Source organism: Prunus mume, linkage group LG3 (assembly GCF_029339155.1).
Source record: "Prunus mume cultivar Tortuosa linkage group LG3, ASM2933915v1, whole genome shotgun sequence".
Classification (NCBI taxonomy): domain Eukaryota; kingdom Viridiplantae; phylum Streptophyta; class Magnoliopsida; order Rosales; family Rosaceae; genus Prunus; species Prunus mume.
This window is the reverse complement of record NC_142700.1, coordinates 13,306,197-13,328,140: the sequence shown is the minus strand read 5'-3', so window position 1 is coordinate 13,328,140 and position 21,944 is coordinate 13,306,197. Positions and strand designations below refer to the sequence as shown.

The 21,944-nt window shown below is 35.2% G+C and overlaps 3 protein-coding genes across 3 annotated transcripts; all 3 read left to right on the top strand.

Moving 5' to 3' along the window:
- The first annotated feature begins 8,719 nt into the window (after positions 1 to 8,719).
- Positions 8,720 to 11,339, top strand: LOC103326002 (uncharacterized protein At4g28440-like). Its single transcript, XM_008228202.2, has 2 exons — positions 8,720 to 9,163; positions 10,851 to 11,339. Exons 1-2 carry the CDS (start codon positions 8,896 to 8,898, stop codon positions 11,060 to 11,062), a joined length of 480 nt encoding a protein of 159 aa, XP_008226424.1. The 5' UTR covers positions 8,720 to 8,895; the 3' UTR covers positions 11,063 to 11,339.
- Positions 11,340 to 16,204: 4,865 nt separating this feature from the next.
- Positions 16,205 to 17,318, top strand: LOC103326003 (homeobox-leucine zipper protein ATHB-52). The gene has a single exon (XM_008228203.3). The coding sequence runs from the start codon at positions 16,417 to 16,419 to the stop codon at positions 16,930 to 16,932; it is 516 nt and encodes a 171-aa protein (XP_008226425.2). The 5' UTR covers positions 16,205 to 16,416; the 3' UTR covers positions 16,933 to 17,318.
- A 1,170-nt stretch (positions 17,319 to 18,488) lies between these two features.
- HPY2 (RING/U-box superfamily protein) lies at positions 18,489 to 21,474 on the top strand. The gene is made up of 7 exons (XM_089049234.1): positions 18,489 to 18,724; positions 18,852 to 18,923; positions 19,407 to 19,517; positions 19,657 to 19,767; positions 20,487 to 20,626; positions 20,881 to 20,960; positions 21,047 to 21,474. Exons 1-7 carry the CDS (start codon positions 18,629 to 18,631, stop codon positions 21,184 to 21,186), a joined length of 750 nt encoding a protein of 249 aa, XP_088905360.1. The 5' UTR covers positions 18,489 to 18,628; the 3' UTR covers positions 21,187 to 21,474.
- Positions 21,475 to 21,944: the final 470 nt, after the last annotated feature.

Sequence of the window (21,944 nt, the reverse complement as noted above, 5' to 3'; positions counted from 1 at the left end):
AAGATCATCAATTCTACCTGTTCTACCTAAATACTTGAAAAAGTCTGAAGTATATTCACTAATATATTGCAAATCACAAATTTGTAATTGTTCTAAATTTCTTATGGCTCTAATTTGTTCTTGTTCATTTCTACCATCTAATCTATTATGGTCTAAAAATTCATATTTAATTAATTTAACAAAAGCATCTATATTAAACATTTCTTTTGCTGCTTGATGTTCTATTGGATTTTTAGTTTTCCATGCTTGAAAATAATCAAAAACCATTCCATCTAAAGTATGCTCAAAGTAATCTAACATATCTTTATTATTACTAAAATCTAACATTAATGCTGCATGTACACATCCTTTTTCCCATCTTTCTATAGTTTTTTCCCAATCCTGTGGGTCTACATGATCTAAATTTAATATATTTCCTGCTAAACTAATTTGTTCAATTCCTTTATAAGGGATTCTATTTTTTCTTATTCCAAATGCTTCTTGTTGAAAAGCATTTCTACCTGTTTCTTCATTATTTTCTCTATATGGTTCATTAGTTTGCCTAAGATTTTGCTGATCTGTTCTACTTGCAGGGGTTACAGATGGTCCGGATGAACTATATTGGTCTTCTACTGGCATGCATTCTACTTCAATTAACATATTTTGATATTCTTTTTCTCCTAAAATATGTTCTAATCCTATATTTAAAATTAAATCTTTCATTTCTTTATCTGATAATCTATGTAATCCTAACTCATAAGTTTTATATTTTGCTATATATTCTTCTTCATCTAAATTATCTATGTCATCGATGAGTTTATCAACTATATTATCAAAATTATGTTCTATCATATTTATTTCTAAGTTATCAAATGCCATATGTATTTCTTCATCTAATTCACTTTCTAAGTCTTCTATATCATTTATTTGTTTATAATTAGTAAATCTTACTACTGCTTCACCTATATGATTTTCAAAAATTTGTGCCTTATCAGGTTGTTTATTTTTTGCTACTTGTAAATTAGGTAAAATCCATTCTGTTCCTTCTAAAAAACTATTATCTACTGGTTTTGCCTCTATCATATTAACGTGTTTACTACCAAAAGTTTGTACTAAATTTTGGAATTCTACATTAAATTTGTAATTATAAGTATCTGAAATTTTTCCTACATACATAAGACTAATACTTAAATTTTTGTACTCTCCTTTCATATTATAATTTTTTGTCCTTATGCTAATTTTAATATGTTTACTAAATTCTCTAATATTCATGACATAATTTGGAATACATCCTATGACTGCTAAGTTTGTACTAAGATCTACTTCTGCTGTAGCTATGGCTGCCTGCTAATGGTTATCCCATCTGTCATCATATATGTATACTTAGACTGGCAAACGGGTTGAATTAACGGGTTTTGGGTCGTGTTCGTGTCAACCCGTTAAGTTAACGGGTTAACGACACTACCCGTTAAGTTAACGGGTGACAAATAATAGACCCAAACACGACCCGTTACAATTCGCGAATATCCGACACGACCCGTTAACCCGTTAAGAATAAACCAAAAAAAGAAAAGAAAAGGAACAACTAGTCTATCACAGCTTCTCTCTCTACCCAGCCAGCCAACACGCAATCTCTGGCTTTTTTGAAGAACCAAAACCAACAACTCAGATAGAATCAATACCCACTAAAAGCTTCTACATTGAATCAATAGCAAGTTTACCTTGATAGGAATTTTGAAGAAAAAGAGCCCCAAAGTCCCTTCCACCTCCGTATCAGTATCAAAGGGTATTACACCCCTAGCCAAAGCTTCAAGCAAGTAAAACACGTCGTGGATGACGGTTTGCTTTGGTTTGCTGGGATTGGGTGTGGGTCGGGTCGGATGGGATCGGAGCATAGTATACATAGTCTACAGACTCGCCCTTGGAGGCCATTGTTTGTTCGAGTAGAAGAGAAGAAGAGAAGACTGAGAGGAAGAAGAAAAGGAAAAGGGTTTAAGAAGAAAAAGACACGGAAAAGAAGAAAGAAAAGGGGAAGAAGAAAAGAAAAGAAAAATATTTTGCAAAATTACAGAATTAACCTCCTTAACGGGTGGCTAACGGGTTAACCGTTTTCGACCGATACGACCCGTTAGCTTAACGGGTGGCTAACGGTTCACCCGTTTTCAACCCGACCAATAAGCTCAACCCAAATACCGATAATTTCGTGAATTGGTCGTGTTAGCAGTCGTGTGCAATATTGCCAGTCTATGTATACTAGTGCTTTGGTTCCTACTTGTGCTCTAGTGAGTCCAGCTATTCCTATCATAATTGTTCCTAAATGGATTTGTTGATAATGTGATTTTTTAAGGTGTTCTATTGCTGTGTTACTAAGTAAATTAAGAGTTACTTCTTTATCTATACACTTACTTCATGTTGACTGATACTACTTACAATACGATGCCTATTTTCAAATCTTCCTAATTGATATAAATTATATTTATTTTTCTGTGATTTTTCAAAGCCTTTTCTAAGAAATTCTTGTGCTTCTTGTTCACTAGGGTATATATCTTCTGTTCTAACTATTTCTTTTCCTTTTCTTCTAAAGAGTTCCATTTACTATTATCAAATGGATTTATTCTACTTTTTCTTCTATGAGGATTATTTCCTAAGGTTAAGTTTTCTAATTTATCAACTAAGTCTTTGGGTAGTGTAGAAGTGGTATTGTGTACTACTTGATTAATTTCTGTTATTTGTTCTTCTAATTGATCTACTTTTTCGGCTAAATTTAAAATTAATTGGATAAGTAAATTATTTTGTCTAATAGGGATATTACTACTTGCTACAGATGTTGTAAATTCTGTGAGACCTACTGGTTCCTTATCTAGTTGACCAACTTCTTCTAATGCCTTTATATATTTATTATTAATTTTAGAAAATGTCATCAAACTAAAAGTCTATCTATTTTACGATGTAACCTTTCTACTTGTTCAGTTAATGTTTTTTGTACTAATTGTAATTTTTGCACTTCTGATTTTAACTGTTCAATAATTTCTAATGACTGGAGTTCTATTTGTTTTGGCTTACTATCTATAAGATCTATGAGTTCTTTTATTTCTTTCCTACTAGGGAATCTTTGGATATTTCTATTATTATCTTCTAACTGGGATGTTATATAGTCTAAGTTTTGTCTAATTGTTTTTAAGGAATTTTTCTGAAAATATTCTAGTAACTGTTGAATTATTCTATTATTTTTGGTATGTTCAAATTTTACACTTTCTACTTGACTAATCAAAAGGTCAATAATACTATTTTCTAAGGGATTACTACTACTATGTAAAAGATGTTTATGTTCTTTTTGTGGAAAATAACAAACTAATGTATTATTATCTAGAGTTAATTTTTTCTTTTGTTGTTCACTGATTTCTAAATTGAGGTATTCCATCATAAAATTTATCTAAGTCTACCTTTTTCTTTTAAGATGCCTAAATGCTCCTGAAAAGCTTCTATTGATTCTTTACAGATTTCTAAATGGTATTGGTTTCTTGTTATGCTGTTCTGGACTTCTAACTTTCTTCTAGGATAATTATCTACTTCTGGTAATCTTATTAATTCTTCTAGATTCCTAATTTCTTTTTGGTATTCTACTATCCGTTTCTTTAATTCCGTTTCTTTAATTCCTGCAACCTTTCTTTTATTGTAATAGGTGTCCACCAAGGGCCAAACATGCAGACGGTTTACTATTTTCAACTAGTGATTCTGGTAATTAACAAAATTTTAACAGGTTATAAAACGTTGGTTTTTATCAATTGTGTTGATTGACTTCTGTCCTCAAGGTACTTTACTGGTATAACTATATTATTAAGGTGCTAAACTAAAGCTCTGATACCATTTTGACAGCGGGCTCGGTCAAGGTTTTCTAAAGTCCAAAATAACAACCAGACACCATGCCTAGAACATGGAACTAGAACATGGAACTGCAAAGACGCCAACTTAAGGGCTATGGAGCAGAACTCAGAGGTTCCCTGACAGACATCCAATTATTGTTATGGCAAATATCAAACATGACCAAGTGCTCAAACACAGTACTGATCGTCAGTTTAGCAAGATAATAACATAATTATAAACAGCGTTTCCCTATTTTGGACAAGAAGTCTACTAAGAAAACCAAAAATAAAAGAGAAAAATGACTTACTTAATTGCTTATGTTGCTGGAACTACTGTTATCACCGGGTATAAACAGGTCGGAGATATTGACAATGATAGACGGTATTAACAGTGGTCGGAGTATGTAAGTATAATAAATGGAAAAGAGAAAGTATATGAACAAATGGAGTTTTATTGATTGAAGGAGGAAGTACTGAGATTTTTTCTTCTCTGGTGTTCTGTACTTCGTTCTTCGGAGTTACAAATTATATACACACATTACACCGACCTTTACCATGGCTAAGGATGAAAAGAAAAGAAGAAGCTAAAGATGAAAAGAAGAGTTCTTCTCTATCTGAAACTTTCTATCTCTCTTACTCTCTGAAGTTTCATATGAACTTCACATGCACACACTATACAAGCCAAAGAATTCACATGACGATTGTACAAGCAAACAAAGTTTAAAATTATGGACTGCTACACTGTTGCTGCTGCTGCTGGTACTGTTATTCTGCTCTGCTGAAAAAGACAAGGACTTTACATGTTGCTGTCGTCTTTTGTGGAGAAGAGAGACCTAGGGCTTGCATGTCTTTGTTATTCAAGATAAAGGGCTTTCGTGCCATTTTGAAAATGTTTTGGGTTTTTTTGAAAGCTACTTGTTTCCTTTGGGTTTTTCTCTAAATTTCGAAAATTTTTACTGGTTTGAACTTTGAGGCTGTGGTTGTTGCAGCTGGAGTGTGAAAATGTGAAATGCATGCATCATCCTTCTTAAACGTTTTCTGTATCAAACCCCAGCCCCATCCATTCTCCTACGGCTGCAAACTTAAAAATCAATGGCCCTAGCCCTACAGGTAGGTAGTTCTGCCGATTTTGTTAGTATGCAGTTATGAACAACTAATTGTTTGTGACCAATTTTTTTTTCGTATGCTAGTTATTAATTCGTATTGTTAGGTCACTAGCGAGACGAGTCATAAATTTAGTCGTCAAAAAGGTTTTCTTTTGTATACAACAAAAAGAATCGAACTCTTATCCTAACGTATTTTAAGGGCACTTTTAGCAGCCCCTTAGGGCTCGGGCTGAGAGGGGAAGGAAGAGCCCAAAATTAAGTTCCAGCAAAAAGGCTGGCCCGGGCAGAGTGGGGTCCACAAGCCTGGGCTGACTCGAAAAGATCTATGCCATGTGGCACAATCTGGTCCTTCCGATTTGCGTTGTCATCCAATTCAACGGCCAGGAATTTTTCAAGGCAAAAATTTATGAAAAAAAATCGTAAATTTTTTTATAAAAACCCCAAAAAATACTGAATTTTTTTTTATAAATATCAATCCCTACTCTTCACTTTTAACAACAAATTCTCATACATCTTCTCCTTCTCCAACTATTATTCACTTTCTACTCAATAATTTTTTCACTTTCTACTCTAAATTTTTTTCACTTTCAAGTTGAATTTTCTCTATCATTATGGCTTTTTCTCAATAAACTATTAAATAAAATTCCTTTTTATTCAAAACGTTTCATACATAAAAAAACTAACTACAACCAAAGCATTAAAAATATAACTAAACATAAAACATGAACATTAAAATCTTAAAAAACATCTTCACTTCACTTCATTCATCGTCATTGTCTTTCACCGCCCATAAATGCTCCATTAAGTCAACTTGACAGGGTTCATGAATATACGACGATTGTATCTCTGTATATCGATCAATCATACGGTTCATTTGAAATTTATCTGAAATTTGAAACAAAAATTTATCTGAAATTTGAAACCAAAAATCTTATCTGAAAATCTTATCCGAATATTTTATCAAAAAATCTCATCCGAAAATATTATCCAAATTAATTGTTTAGGTAAACAAATTTGTGAAAAAAAACAAAAAATTGAATAGTACTTGCCCTTTGCCATGGCAACTGGAAGTGCAACTTACTTTTTGACACTATTCACATGAATAGTATCAGCCCTAGCCCCCCTTGCCATGGCAAGAGTTTCACTGCTAGAAGTGCCCTAAGACCTCAAAATATCTTATGACATGGTTTGCCGAGCTATCTGTTACATTTCTTTCCCATTTTCACGATGCTTTCGTCTTCTGTGCTAGGGGTGAGAAATGGTAAGGCCATACGATATGAAAATTTCTTTGTTTTGGTAATCAATCCAAATAGTTTCATTCTTTCATTTAATTTCTTGTTAAAATATTTATTTGGTGTTCCTTTTGGTAAATTATTGTGGCAAAAGAAAATGGACAGGCTATCAAGGTTGACCTTTTCTGCCCACAAGACAGGCTTTATTAAAGGCACGAAGAAAAAACCTATGGAACTGGGTATTGACTTCTGGCTTTAATTTTAAAAAAAAAGGGAAACAAGAGATGTTTCCATGTACTAGTTTGTTCCCATTTGAAGACATTGTGATATAGCTTGTCTAAACTTATACCTTTTTTTTTTTTTTCTGATCCAAAAGATACTTCATTAAGCCAAAAGGCAAGGCACAAAACAAGGATACAACAAGGAAAAGGAACAAACCTAAGCTAGAACCAGCTTGGTGCAAAAAGAAGTTCCCAGACCTGGATTCAAAAAAAGGAAAATATGGCCTAGGAAGGCCATCAGAAGTTATAACCCGAACAATTGAAGGTGGTGGACAATTAGTCCAGTGTATTATACCCACCGTCTGCAATCTTCGCAGCCATGTGAGCTGCTTGATTTTGGTTACGTGGGATCCGTCGCCACTCCACAAAAACAATTCATTATTAAAAGCAATTCATTATTAAAGTTTTCAAAGTTGAACTTCAAACTCACGTACTTTTGTTTAGAAAAAAGAAAAAAGTTTTGTTTAGTTAAGACAATTTAATAATATTTTATTTTATTTTTATTGAATATGTTGAATTAAAATATATTTTAAAAAATATATTATTATTATTATTATATTTTAATATAAATTTTTAATTGCCGTATCCATGACGTATCGTATCCTAGTTTTTGGAGATTTGTCTTATCCCCGTGTCATGTCGTATCGTATCGCCGTATCCGTATCCGTGTCCGTGCTTCTTAGCTAGGGGCATAATAAAATCGTGTGCTCAATTGATTCATCTTCCAAGTCACATATTGGGCAGATTGGAGAGACCGAGGATTGTTGGTAAAATAAACCAAATTGATGTATTTGAATCAAGTGGTAGACAATCAAATTATCTCCATTTCACATCTCTTCCAAATGTGTGAGTGAGCTACTTCTCTTCCTTTTTTTTTCCACATCTCCTAAGAGAGGCTTTTAAAATACAAATGTGCAAATAAAGAAACCCAGCTATAGGCTGCAAAAATAAGTGGGCTGCCTTTGTTGTAAAAAAGTTAAGACTTTTGAAAAAAAGGGGAGGCCAAACCATCGTTAGCCTTCCCGAGAGAGGAGAGAGAGAGAGAGAGAGAGAGAACCTCCTTGGCCTCATTAAGGTTCAAAAAATGGTCGTTGGAGGTCTTTTAAGAGCACTTCCACCCACAATGGCTAAATCTAAGGCAAGGGCAAGCAAGGCTGCCACTATTCACGTGAATAGTGTCAGCTTTTGCATTTGTAGTTCCACCCATGAGAGCTAAGTCTAGGGCAAGTCTAAGGCAAATACTATTCATATGAGATATGAGGAGATGAATTTGTATATAGTTTTTGGTGTGGGAAGTAAAGAATATGCCTAGGTATTTATTTAAAAAAATTCTGGAATTTTTGGTTTTTTTCCTTTTTTCCTTTTTTTTTTTGATGTCATTATGAGCGTTAGCATTGCATCGATTGCCCAGTAGCTCGGGCTGAATTTGCCCGTGGGCTTGCCTAGGCTCGTGGGACCCAGCTCTTGCTGGCCCTTGCTTGTATTGAGTTGCTTCCTTCCCAGTTTGCCTTTTGCCCGGTTTTGAAGCAAGGGTGGACTTGCTCTAAGTGGACAATCAAGGCTCATCAATGGTGGTTGGCTTTCTTTTCATAAGAAATTAGGAATGTTTACTCGCGCATTCAAAGTCTTGTTTTAATTTCTCACTCGCTCTACTCATACCCATACTGACATGTTAACACGTAAATCTCAGGCACAAAAAACCTTCTATAAGCTAAACGTCAATTGCTTTATTAATCTTCATGATGGGTTAGGCATCAAAATCTTATTCATATTGTTATTGAAGGGGAGATTCTAGTGATTGACATGCTCTCAGAAACAAACTTCCAGCACATTGGGGTCGTAGGGTCTCATTAAGTCATATATAATCTTCAAAGGCGCATGTTGAACCTTGGAAGAAACCGCAGCTCTGCTCCTTTTAGTATGTTTTTTTTGTAAAAGTTAGAAAAATGATGAGGGAAATTTACACACAGATAGATTGGGGCTTGAACCTATCGTCTTGGTGAGAAGAGCACAGATAAATGTAGGTTTATTACCGTGGACCTGGTTTGTAAAATTATATATATTTTTTCAATAATAAAAATGAATTTAGTTAAAATGTAGGTTTGGGTGTGGAGATCAATTCTTGATCAACATAGTGCAATGAGATACACTTGTCTTTGGGCTCCAAATACTAGAGAGGCCCAAAGGAAGTGGTAGCGTAGAAGTCACAACTGAGTGAAGAATAAGATGCTAAAGGAGTAATTAAATGGCATATACGTAGCGTCAAGTCAATTAAACTAAATAAAAGCGCACCAAAAACGCTAACACAGAAAGCGAGCGAGCGAGAATCGGCTAGAGAGAGAGAGAGAGAGAGAGGAGTCAGAATAGTGAGAAAATCCATTTGCCGAAGATTTCGATTTTAGGGTTAGGTTTTAGGGTTTTGAACTTAGAAGCCATGTCGACGATCACCAACAAAACGGCACCGTCTCAGCAACCCCAGCAGAGCAATGCCAAGCCAGGTCTCAGGAAGCCCGTCTTCACCAAGGTCGAGCTCCTCAAGCCAGAGACCAGTGGCCACACCCTCGTCGCCAAGGTCCTCACCTCCAACCCTGTCTTGCAAAAGGGCCGATCGGTCTCTCAGCACCTCCGCCAGACCCGAATCTCTGAGTGCCTCATTGGGGACGAGACTGGGACTATTCTCTTCACTGCTAGGAATGATCAAGGTATTGGCTTTTCTCATTTTCCTGTTTGTTTGGTTGCCTGGAAATGATGGGAAATTTAGCTTATGCATTTTTTGTGTTTGGATTGTGATAAATTGACTTTATTTGGCCATTTGGTTTAATAATAAATCCATGTGTATTATGTTTATCTTTTACTGATTTGTTTGTATATGTGTTGGTTGCTGACAAAATGGATGGGATTCAAACGAGGAAGGGAAACTCAAATGAATTAGAGAAAATGGTTTTAGTAGGCTTGTGGGCATCGAATTCACTGCACGTTTAGTAAATTTTTTGTTTTGGTCTTCTTCCAGTTTTTTTGGCTTGATTTAGCCACCTAAATAAGGTCTCGTTTCTGAAATGGACATTTTGTTATGTATTTTCTCTCTGTTTGCCTTTTCAAAATATTGAGACAATGCAGTAAATTTGTTAATCTTGGCCGCAAAAAAACCTGGAACAAATATCTATGCCACTGGTAAAAATCTGCTTATTAGTTATGCCATTAAGAGATCATTGGTTTTATCAAAGAAAAGTCAAAAGTTACACATTACTTATTCTCTTTGCTGGTATAGATTGATTGGAACCACAAGCTTTGTGATTTGTGTAGTTTTCTGTTGTTTAAACTCTGTTTGTAGTAGGCTTGGTGCTGTGGAGTGCCATTGTCTCCAATACTTGGATTAATCAAGACAGCTTTTTTGTTATTAGTACTATCTCTTTTATATAAATATATAACTATTTTACTGTCTGTTTGTGGTGTTTTTGTTAAATCTTTTAACTATGCAAAGAAATCTGAAATGAACGAAATAGCTTTATGATCAATAGATATTATGGTGGACTTGATATATATATATATATATATATATATTGGTACAATAAGCAGCGTGTTGCAAGTATAAAATTAAGAAGAAAAAATAGGAAGAATTGGGGCATTGAAGCCTTTCTTTAAAAGGCTGGCTGAGTCAAGTTTGGATTGAGTTTGCAGCTAGATGATAGGAATTAAGTACTAATACTTCATCCAAAACTTGTGAAATTTAGTTAATAGTACTTTGTAATATGAAAAATATTACAATGGTCTGGCATCTAATAAGTGGTTGTTTATTGGGATGGGACCTCTGTAGAATTTTTAGTCTGTTGAGGATGATGTAGATGTGATATTTTTGGATCTTAGGGCATGATTTGAGTAGAACTCTTTACTACAGAAAATGAGCAATATATTGGCTTACGTAAGTTGCTCAACTTTATCAGGATAGTTGAGGAAATTTGGCGTTAAGTCTAGTTGAGCAATTCTTCTGTTGCACTTCACATAGTAGCTCCTGTTGAGTTAGAGTCTGACATTTGATCATCTTGATGTGACATTATGTTTTAACTTTTGAACAATCTGCCTCAATGTAAGCTTATGTTGATGCTATGATTAATCCGCCTAATGTTGTTTCTTGAAACTAATGTATTAATGTTCATAAGGTTTTGCTTTGTCTGTTGAAAATGGCCATGGAAATGAATTTCACTCCTATTCAAGTTCTCTTCTAAGATTATGATGCCAACATGTATAAGTATTCTAGTTATGTTTATTGCGAAATTTTGCTTGGAAGGTATTATACAACCAACTGTAGCTTCACAGTTTTTTGATTTATGTGTTTTACTGAGATGATTGTTGTACTTTACTGTATCTTTTATTTCTATGTTGTTTGGTCAGTTGACTTGTTGAAGCCTGGTACAACTGTTATTCTCCGCAATGCAAGGATTGACATGTTCAAAGGATCTATGAGGCTAGCAGTTGATAAATGGGGCCGTATTGAGGTCACTGAACCTGCTAATTTTGTAGTCAAGGAGGATAACAATCTGTCTTTAGTTGAATATGAGCTGGTGAACGTTCAGGAGGATGGAGGGGCTCCGCCGGGTAGTTAGTATATTTTGACAGAAGAATCAACACAAGTATCAAAATCTATAAAAGCTTTGATGGTTGGTCTTGTTCTTAATTAATAGTAATATGCTGTTTCTGCTGCTGCTTGGGCTATATCCTATTGATGGAATGTTTAGTTTGGGATTGGTTAGGAGATGTTTTTGTGGAAAAGACTCGGTGTTTTAATATAATTTTCATGGCTTAGAGTGTTGTTCGATGTGGCAGGAACAGCTTGTGTCCTTTACTGAAAGGTGGAAATGTAAGCAAGTGTTAATTTTCTTATATTTCTTCTCATCTTCTTTAGCATCCGTCAATTCCGTACTTATTTTGTGCTTTTTCTTTTTCTTGTTTACCTCCATCTGTTGAATTCTTCGGCAATATTATATGTGCCAATTGCGTAGATCGACTTCTTGGTTGTTGAAAAATTTTCAAGCACTGAAAGCTGGTCAGAAAATTTATCAAAAGCCATCCATTTGGGCTTGAAGCACTTGACTATGTTCAAGTGCATGGCATTCTTGTTCCAATTGGGGTCCAAATATATTAGGGGTGGTTGTTGTTCGGTAACTGCGAATTTTTACTCAAACCGCAAACCGACCGATTATTTGCGGTTTGGTGATTTTGAAACTGCAAACTGCAATGCGGTCGGTTAGAATTAGCGGTTTAAAACCGCAAGTTCTCAAGCATTCACAAAAATATAAATTCACAACCTAAATAAATAAATACACAACCTCAATTTCTCAAGCATATATAAATTCACAATCTCCTCAACTTCTCAAACATTCACAACCTAAGAAAATTAAAGTTACAATTCCAATCATTCCAATTAAAGTTAAACTTCTCAAACATTCCAATTCCAAATCCTTTAAAGTTACAAACCAAAAGGAAAATGCAAAGCAAAATGAATTAAAGTTACAACCAAAAAGAAAAATTCAATTCAAAGTTAATTAAAGTTACAAACTAAAAGGAAAATGCAATGCACCAATGTTACAAACTCAAGTGTTGGTGGTGAGTGGATTTGAAGAACCTCGTTGTGTTGTTTGAGCACCAATGTTATCTACAAATAAAACAACATAGTTTAGTACATTTTATTATAAGAAGAAGCATAAATAACATTAGCATAAATAAACTAATTACTTACAAGTTGTCATATGTTCCATTTCCTTGTACAATTCAACCTCATCATCCGTGCGACTATACTTTGCGGTTTGCGGTAACCGCAAGTTTTGAAAATAGGGTTTCATTGCGGTAAATTGTCGGTTGATTTTTGCGGTTTTTCGATTTTTCAGTTTAAAATGCCACCCCTAAAATATATAGTCATTCGCATTCATTTTCGACTGTTTATGGTGTTTATGTCATTTTACTTTTTACATTTCTTTTTTGACTCATGAGTGCTCCTACTATTACCACCGCTATCCTATTTTCCCACACACCCTATACCTCATCAAATTCTGAAAAAATAATAATAATCTTTCCCAATACACTATTATTTAGGCTACATTACACTTTTGGTACCTATTATTTGAGCAATTTTCACTTTGGTCTGTTTCAATTTTAGCAATTTTAATCTAGTAATATGCTTAGTTTTGCAATTTTGGTCCCAAGCAATGATTCTGTTAAAATTGAACAGAATTCTGACCTGGTAGCACTATAGCTTGCCTTGAGCATGGGTATTTTTGACATTTCAAGTGCGTTGACTTTGCGATAACGTATCAAAAACGACATTTCAAATTCACCTAAAACTCAAATTTACGTGGGCAAAGTCCCATGTTTTGAACCAACTAAAGACGTGAAAGATGCTTTCTTATGTACTCGGTGCACTTGAGATTAAAGTGGAAAACTTCTCAAACTATAGGATTTTGCCCACTTGCTAATATAACATTCTTCTCACACCCCAAGATTATCATCCCACCCATTCTCTTCATATTTTCTTTCTTGAATAAACGCTCATTGTATTCCCTCACCAAAGTATGAATCCACTCTTTCAAACACCCTATGTTTGATTATTTGTCTTCAATGCTGGTTGTGTTTTTTTTTCCCCTTCTGAAGTCTTTTGTATTGAGAGGGGTGATAATATACTAAACTCTCACATACTAAACGAATACTAGGAACAAAGAATCAGGCAGAAACCTCTCAAAGAAAAAAGACGAATACCAAAATGATAACATTGCAATAAATGTCTAAAACATAAGCATTCCTTCTAACTTTGATTAGATTGCGATAATGGAAGAAAAATTATGAAACTAGAAGGATTATGATTAGAAGCTAAAAAATTGGATCAGATTTGCTAGGGTTAATGGTCAGAATGTGAACAAAGGATTTATATCAACTAGCTGTACAGTTGAATCAAGGATTTATTCCTTCTTTACGTTACTGCATGTTGTTGCTGCCTGAACTCATTACAATTATCAATCTCCTCGTCGTTTTCATCAAGTCATGGATGGTTCATCTCCAATGCCATCTCGTCCCAAAACGGAAACATAACAGCGCCGTGAACCTTAAGGCTCCGTTTGGTTCATGAGAAAGGAGGCTTGGGGATGATAAATCAATAAATTTCCTATATTTGGTAAATCCATGCATGAGAAATGGTTGCCTAGCACATGAGAAAGCATGGGGAAAGTGAAGCCCTCCTCTCAACTTGAGTTTTGGTTTCCCTCTTCATGGGAAAGTTTGGAAAAATAAGCCAACATTCAATGCACATTTTTTATTTCCCTACGTCTTATGTTTCCTAAGATGTGCAAGGCCTTCCATTTTAAAAATAAAATCAGAGTTTTGCGGAAACATATCCTGCTTAATTATTTACAAGCAACCAACGATTTCACAAAATACCACGATTTGAAAGAGCTTACCTAAAAACAGCCCTCCACACCCAAAACGGTTTTAGCAAAATAATTTAGGCTAAAAATGATGGCTCATTAAAAAAGCTTCATACTAAAACAAACAGTAGGGACCAAAAGAAAAGATAGAAACAAAGTCGAAACTGGTGGGTGAAAACACTGTCGTGTCTATGTGTGGCGTGGCGTGGCGTGACGGCTGGCCTAAGTTCATGCACTTATTATGATCATGAGCAACATAAGTCGTAGGCCATTAAATATGACGCTTGAAACCCTAATCTTCTAGTATCACAGAAGGCCCGGGGCTATACATCGCATTACGTACGGTGCATGCATGGAGAGTTCCCAACCACCAAAATGCGTATATAATAATATAGATTAAGATAAGTGGGGAAGATTGTGTAACCCTCCAAACGACAGAATCAGATTGATAAAACTTATACAAAGGGGGAGCATTTAATTTGGTTGCGATAATTTTTTATTTTTTCTCTTGGCTGAATCATTGAGTTTGGTCTAAATAAGATTTTACTCTTCTTTTTTTTGGGTGCAGATTGTCAAACTTCTTTGTATAGTTGACCATAGATCGATGATTGGAAGTTACGTTTCAATCGGATGGTGGTGGTAAACCTCATGTCTCCAGTTTTTGAGCTCTGGTGTTTAACTCATGATTAAAGTCTACAATTGATGTTAATCCACTTGTTTGTTTCTCTATTCATTATTGAGTAGTTTCGAGTTGGATGTTTGAAATTTTAATATTAAATATAATTCATCGATAAAAATAAATTCGAAGTTTTATCCTTATTACGATAAGAGAAATGTTGTTTTATTAGACTATCTGACAGACTTTATCTGATGCGATAGGGGCTTTTGCAAGTGGATGTTGTAGGTTATGATAAAGTCGCAAATCAATTACTTGCAAACGTTCCATATGGGCTTAAGGGTCAATTACTCAAAGAATATAGTGCAATCAAAGGACAATGACTTAGCAAACATGCATGCATGGGTCAAAACTCAAAACAGTTGATTAGCTCACAATAATCCAGTTGCAGGGTCTCGGCATTTTCAGAGACGACGCTAGATTTCAAGACGAACCCATCAAACTGTCTCACATTTTGGGGTTAATTCAAGTCCATCCACGTGACTCCAGAACCCGTGGAGAGCCTCTTAAGTACAGTACTTATGCCTATCCAATCTATAAGGGAGAAACACCAGAAATTAGAAGACACACGTTAAGCATTTGATTTCAACACAACAATGGCCATCGCCAACTTGAACAACTTGCAATAGCTAATATTATAGGTTTTTTATTTGCATTTTGCGTGCTATGTATCTACAACGGGGCTCAGCTTTGAACAGAGGATTCGACAAAATATCGAGAAGACATCAATATTGACAATTCATATCGAGGATAAATTATAGAATGAATATACTAGTATATGGCCACCTGGTACTACGGTAGTATGATGACATCGATCTCTATATCGACATGGTATCAATAATATGGATGACATATCGAGTATCCCGCTCCAATTATAATGAAGCGAAATCTCCTTATCAAGGGCCCTATATTTTATATGGGTACAGTTGATCTTTATATTACTAACTGGTTATGTGTATGTTGAGAGTATCCTACAATCTCGCATTAGTAGTTTAAATGATTTTGGACCTTGTTATTCATAGTTGTTTTGTTTTGGGTTGAATGCTCGCATTCTAATATAATATTATAATAGGTTATTCATGTGTAAGGTCAGACAGACTCAATTGATTTTAGAGTAGATGCTCTCATTCTAATAGTTACTAACTTAGTGATTTTTCTTTTCATTTTGTTGGAAGATATTTAAGTCTGAATCCCTTCTGTGGTCCAATTCTTTTTCTTTCTTCAGATGTGTAATGGCTTAATGCAACTGTCTATAATATTTTCATGTCTCCTGAGGTGATAGTTTTCATAGATAACGACAGCAGGTAAGACTAATTTAAGGGTCACCTTCTATTTGCAAATTGTGATTGATGGTCAAATCCAGCTCGTTCCAAAGACGGCCATTTTGTTTTTTCAAACTCGATGATTTCCTTGAATTAGAATTGTAAGACATTTTTCTCCTTTGTCAGCACAAACAACTTGCTTCATTTTCCACGTTGTAGTGAAATACTCTTCGATTTCTATACTTCAACGAAGAAAGACATTGATATGTTGACCAATGCTTGATGATCAAACTATAATGGTAGCCCACCATGCATCTGTCATAATATAAACACACCCAAAAAAAAAAAAAAAAAAATTAGTAAACTAATACTCAAAAGTCATAAAAGATAACATTTTAAAATTGTAGAGAAGTAGGGGTAGGGCTACTTCCCACGTGAAAACCACAAGGGCATGAACTCTGTCTCTCTGGTTTTCAAACCATTATAAGATAGCTTGAACCCAAAACATGCCTCATACTCATAAAAAAAATTATCACTAATATCCTTTCATCTCTCAATTAAATATTATCTCCCAATCTCATACAAATCCAAGAAAGTTCAGTTTGATCATGGAATTTTTCCACACCCCAAACCATAAACACTCATTTCAGCACAACAAAAAGAGGCTAACCCAAGAGCAAGTCAATCTCCTAGAGAGAAACTTCACCTCCGACAACAAGCTCGAGCTCGAGCGCAAGCTTCTGCTGGCCAAGCAGCTGGGAATCCCACCGCGACAGGTTGCGATTTGGTACCAGAACAAGCGCGCCCGGTGGAAGACTCAGAGACTTGAGCTTGACTACAATGCAATCCAAGCAAAGCTGGAGACTGCCTTAGCTGAAAAGAGGAGGCTGGAGAAAGATGTTGAGAGGCTTAGAGGGGAGCTGAAGAAGGCTCATGACTTGGTGTTGGTATTGAACCAAACACAAGAATTGCCTGCTCATCCTGTGATTTGCTCAATGTTTAATTCTTCTTCTGCTGAAGAGGGTGTTGGGAGCTCCAGCCTGCAACAACATGAAGATCAAGTGAGTGATCATGAGGTTAAACAGCTTGAGGAGCTCTATGCTTGTTTGATAGGCATGCAGTGATGGGTTTAATTGATATATGCTGGGGTTAAATATACACATATATATATATATATATTAATATACTTCTGATTCTGGAGGACAATAATTCTGACCCTTTTTTCCTTTTTCTGTTTCTGGTTTTTAAGTTTGATGGTGTTAGAATTTCTTTTTCAATTCATATGCATATGGGTGAGTACAAGGAAAACTTACCTATACCAAGGATATCACTGTGTGGCGCTATCCAAGAGCCAATCATTCATTGTCATACGTTTTAATTTTCCGACATGACAATGCAACTTTAATAGGCTTGGAATACCGCCCCAGCGACATTCCCGCTGTTGAACAATATAAAGTCTCACATTAGAAACTTGAATAAATAAAATAAAATATATAATGAATGGTTTCACTACTAATATTACCGAAGCCTTTTGTGATAATATTCCACACTACTACTCGAGTAGAATACTGATAAAGTACATTACATTTATTATAGTGGAGAATAGAAAACAAAAAAACCAAAAACGGAAAACAATTTGTATAGCAATATCCATCTTAAATCTCAGATTTTAATTACTTCTGAGATAATTATTAGCAGATGGGACTCGTAATTGGATCATAATATATATATATATATATATATATATTTTCTGCCATGGTGGTGTGAAATAGAATTCGCCCTTCTCAATTGTTACGTTTTCAATTATTTGGTGTGACAGACAATCAGTTTGTTGAGCAATCAATATTATATGAATAGTAAATTAATTTAAAGGGAAATAATAAGATAAATAGTTGTCGCAAATGTCTGATTCTAATCATTCTTGTGCATTTCATTGATCAGCATCAACTCCTAACTGTCTAATTCTTTGACCCAAAAAAGAAGAGAAAGAAACTGTTTAATAACTCTAACCATCTCTATCATATTCGTATAAGTGGACTTTCATCTGCAAGTGGTTCTCCCCCTCTCTTACTCTGTCCTGGCCTAATATTTTTCTCATCTCGCTCTCATCTACTCTTTCTAATTTCTACTCCCTAAATTACTCTAAATCTTAACCTAATTTTACAGGTTTTTTTTTTTGCTTGAATTGATGATGATGATGATGACATGGAGCGTTCTCCGAAGGTAGCTCTCATTTGTTCGAGGCGTTGTCACTAGAGAATACTCCTAAGACATGAAATCACAAATCTAACTCAAAACTTAATTTGGAAACGAGTTCCCCACCTATGTTCTTCTACTTGTGCATACAATGCAATAACCTATATTAATTGAGCAAGGGATTATTTTGAGATCATTTAAGAAAAACACAACGTATGTAAATTTGATGTTATATTTAAAAGTTAGGTAGTGAAAGAAAGAGGTTGATGTTTACGCCCATCAATTGGACAAATTGAATCTATATTTTGAACAAATTGAATCTATATTTTGAAACCGTTGGATCATGCCCATCAATTGGACGGCTAGGATCACAATGTTAATTCACGCTGTGCTGTGGAGTTGCCTTGCTTGGGCCTTGTGTTATACGACTCGTCGCATTTCGGAAGAGCCTATACGGTGCCGTCTGGGTTTTTGTTCTTTCTACGCTCAATCTCCCTCCAAAATTCCTCACATATCTGTTTTTGAGAGTACTGTTGCCCTCACTCACCAGCGAAGAACCCGCCAATCAGCCAACCGGTTCGGCCCAAACCCGGTTGTCGGAAACCCTAGAACCCAAAGACCTCCATGGCCTCGACCTCCGCTTCTCGAACTCATGGCGCCACGGGTCGGATCCGAACCGCCACAGCCACTCTCTACGAGGACAACCAGTCTCTTATCTCTGTAAGCTGTTATTTATAATAAATCAAACATTTTATCATATTTTCATTTTCTCTTTGGTTGAAAAAAGAGCAATAAGAAGAAACTAGGGTTTTTCTTCTTGTTATTATGGAAGACTATTTGGTTTCAGGATATTCGTAGAGCTGTGGGTGCAATGAAGGAAATTGCAGTTGATTTGGAGAGAGATAATCAGTTTGAGAGGGTAATTTATTTTATTTATTTATTTAAATTCTTTATAAATAGTCTTAAGCTCTGTTTGGTTTTTAATAAAATGTACATTAACAATCACCGGAGTTTTGGATTATTTGAGAATCAGCCAAATGGAACATTGTTGATTCGTATACTAGTTCATGTTAGTCTATTTTTTGTGCCTGCAGTTGTTGTTAGGCACTCTATCAACATTTTCTCGATTATAAATAGTAACCTTTGTATGCCGAAATGTTCATAAATACGGCTGATAGTTACCAGCATGAACTTTGTAGGTGTTACTTAACCCTTAGCTAATTGGGGTGTTTTCTTGTTAAACTGTAGCTGCTGAGATACTCTATCTGATGTAATGCCATTTGGATCCTGTGTTTTAGCTAGAAATTGCAGATAGGATGGAATATTAACTGTAATTAAAATGTTACCATAGATGCAATAAAGGATCATTTCTCAAGATATGAAAACCCTGAATATTGAACAGGTGAAGGAGCTTGAAAATGCTGTTATTGAATTGTTGGGCACTCATGAAGACTGTTCGCATTTTTCATCCACAATTCAATCTGTTGGAGAGAAATACCAACCTGGGCCAGAGGTGCTTGGAATTTTCTTCTTCATGCACATTTTCTCATTCAATGACTTTGCTTATTCTTGTCCCGATCTCGACTTACTTACATATTTGTTATTTCTGTAATCCATCCAAGCTGATGTGTGTATATTGTCTTTGAAGCCAGCTTACTGATTTTGATCAGTTGTTCAAGAATGAGGTTGTAATGCTCAAGGCTAATTCATCTTCAGATCCACAAAACCATCCTTTGATGCGCCAATTCCGGGAAGCTGTCTGGGTATGACCTTCCCTTATTTTTAAATGGACAAAATAAGATTTTGAAAGTTTCAATGGCGTTTAACAATGCTGAGACAATGTTAATGCAAGTATGATGGATTAGTTAATGCCATTACATTTCAATTCAATTTTTTGTAATAACCTTTCGTCAACTATTTTAGGACAGGAGAATTCAGCTAGAAAGATGCCAACAATTGTTAAAAGCACTTTTTTCTGCCTGGCCTTGTAATAGCTTGCGTAATTATTTTATTTCTATAATTGAAGGGAATGCTTAATATTCTATATGTATATAGTTAAAAGGCAAGTATTTTTCTGATTAAGTCCTCCTGTAGCTAATGATCATCAGTTCTTAGACTGTAGTAAGTGGTTACTTAACCTTTGTGGGTTTTGCTGCATTCTAGGTAAATGCTAATATGAAAGTAATTAGAATTGAAAACAATGGTAAATGAATTTAGGCAAAGAAGTAAGTATTATTTTTCATATTATTTTGTTTGTTAGGCATATTTTTTGGTCTAGCATAGTTTTATCAGTAAATTTGCGCCCTCCCCTGCCCCAACAGGCAACAATCTGAATTGTGGGCGGGCTATTCCCGACTCACATCTCTTAAAGCTGACACAGTCCTTTGTCCTTGGAGCATAAGCAATTTGCTTAGCTTTTCGTCGTATTGCTAGGTTCACGTTTTCTTTCTGAAATGTCGATGTTCTTTATACTTTCCTGCAGAATGTTCATCATGCAGGAGAGCCTATGCCAGGTGAAGAGCAGGAGGACATTGTAATGACCAGCAACCAATGCAATATTCTGAATGTCACCTGCCCATTAAGTGGAAAGCCTATCACTGAACTGCAGCATCCAGTTCGCAGGTGCTGTATGAGTTACTTCAAAATTCTTTTTTTCTCTTTGTTGGGAGAATTTGAATGTATGGTCTTCACCGAATTTTGTTGTGGCATAGGAATTCCAGCATTGAATATTGATTCTATTCTATGTTTGTTTAGGCTTTTCAGTATGCAGATCCATTTTGAATCTCTACTTATATAATCTTTGCTGATAGTACATACTTTCGTTAACCTTTCCAATTTTAAAATCTTTTCTTGGTGTATTTCTTCCCCAAATGCAGTGTCGTATGCAAGCATGTTTATGACAAAGGGTCAATCATGCATTACTTACGGTCAAAGAACACACGATGCCCTGTTGCAGGTATTTTTATCTTTTGTTTTATCTACATGACCTGAACTTATACATGACGAACTAGCTTCACCCTTGGGCATTTTTCCTCCTGTCAGCTTGCCCTAAGGTATTGCAGGCAGATAAAGTGGTGTGTGATCCGTTGTTACTCGTCGAAATTGATGAATTGCGTGCAATGAAGGAACACACTGTCATGACTGATGTCATAGAGGATTTTACTGAGCTTGATGAAGAGTGATCGATGATTTCAGGATTTGGAAAGTCTGCACACAGCCTTTGAGCTGCCTATTTTGACATGCTTGTAGTTCCTTGCTATGTGCCTTCCCTAGAATGGTGTTGTACAGAGAGTCCGGGTTTTATGGTTTTGCATATGTAGTAGTTGAAAGCAGTTCCGGTAGCGAATTCGAACCCTCTTCAAGTTCCTTGTATTCATATCTAACGTTGGGGTAAAAAAAATAAATATCGAGAGGCAACTTCACTGTAAACGACATTTTTCTCATTTTGAGTTCGATTTGCCTTTCTCTTATATATGAAGTTAGATATATCTTGAAAATATGCAGATAAATTAAAAAACAAATTATTACAGCCATTGCTTGGCTACTCCAGGGAAAAAGAGAGAAGCAATCTTCTTGTTAAGTTTGCAACATTAGGAAAATAAGTAATATTAGATTAACAGCTTGTTGTAGCGTAAATCAAGTTACTTCTACAAAAATTAACTTGAGCATAAATTATTGGCAAGAAATTTGGATAGACCTACATTTTTTCACACAATTATTTTTAAAAAAAATTATAAAGTTAAGTTATTTTTAGGGAGTTTCACTAAAACACCCAAAATAGAGGTTGAAATTATAAAAAAACCCAACATCCAAAATACTTTATAAACACACCCAAAACCCATCATTACACACACTCAAAACCCATTTATAAACACACCCAAAAAGTTGACTTTGGGGTTGATTTTGGGTGTGTTTCTATGTTTAAATAGTGCTTGGGTTT

Bases quoted from the DNA above. Each gene is read 5' to 3' on its own strand.
- HPY2 (XM_089049234.1), top strand. From the start codon at position 18,629: ATGGCCTCGACCTCCGCTTCTCGAACTCATGGCGCCACGGGTCGGATC. The intron at 19,518-19,656 runs GTGCTTGGAATT...CTTTGAAGCCAG, and splicing joins AATACCAACCTGGGCCAGAG to CTTACTGATTTTGATCAGTT. The intron at 19,768-20,486 runs GTATGACCTTCC...ACTTTCCTGCAG, and splicing joins AATTCCGGGAAGCTGTCTGG to AATGTTCATCATGCAGGAGA.
- LOC103326002 (XM_008228202.2), top strand. From the start codon at position 8,896: ATGTCGACGATCACCAACAAAACGGCACCGTCTCAGCAACCCCAGCAG. The intron at 9,164-10,850 runs GTATTGGCTTTT...TTGTTTGGTCAG, and splicing joins CACTGCTAGGAATGATCAAG to TTGACTTGTTGAAGCCTGGT.
- LOC103326003 (XM_008228203.3), top strand. From the start codon at position 16,417: ATGGAATTTTTCCACACCCCAAACCATAAACACTCATTTCAGCACAAC.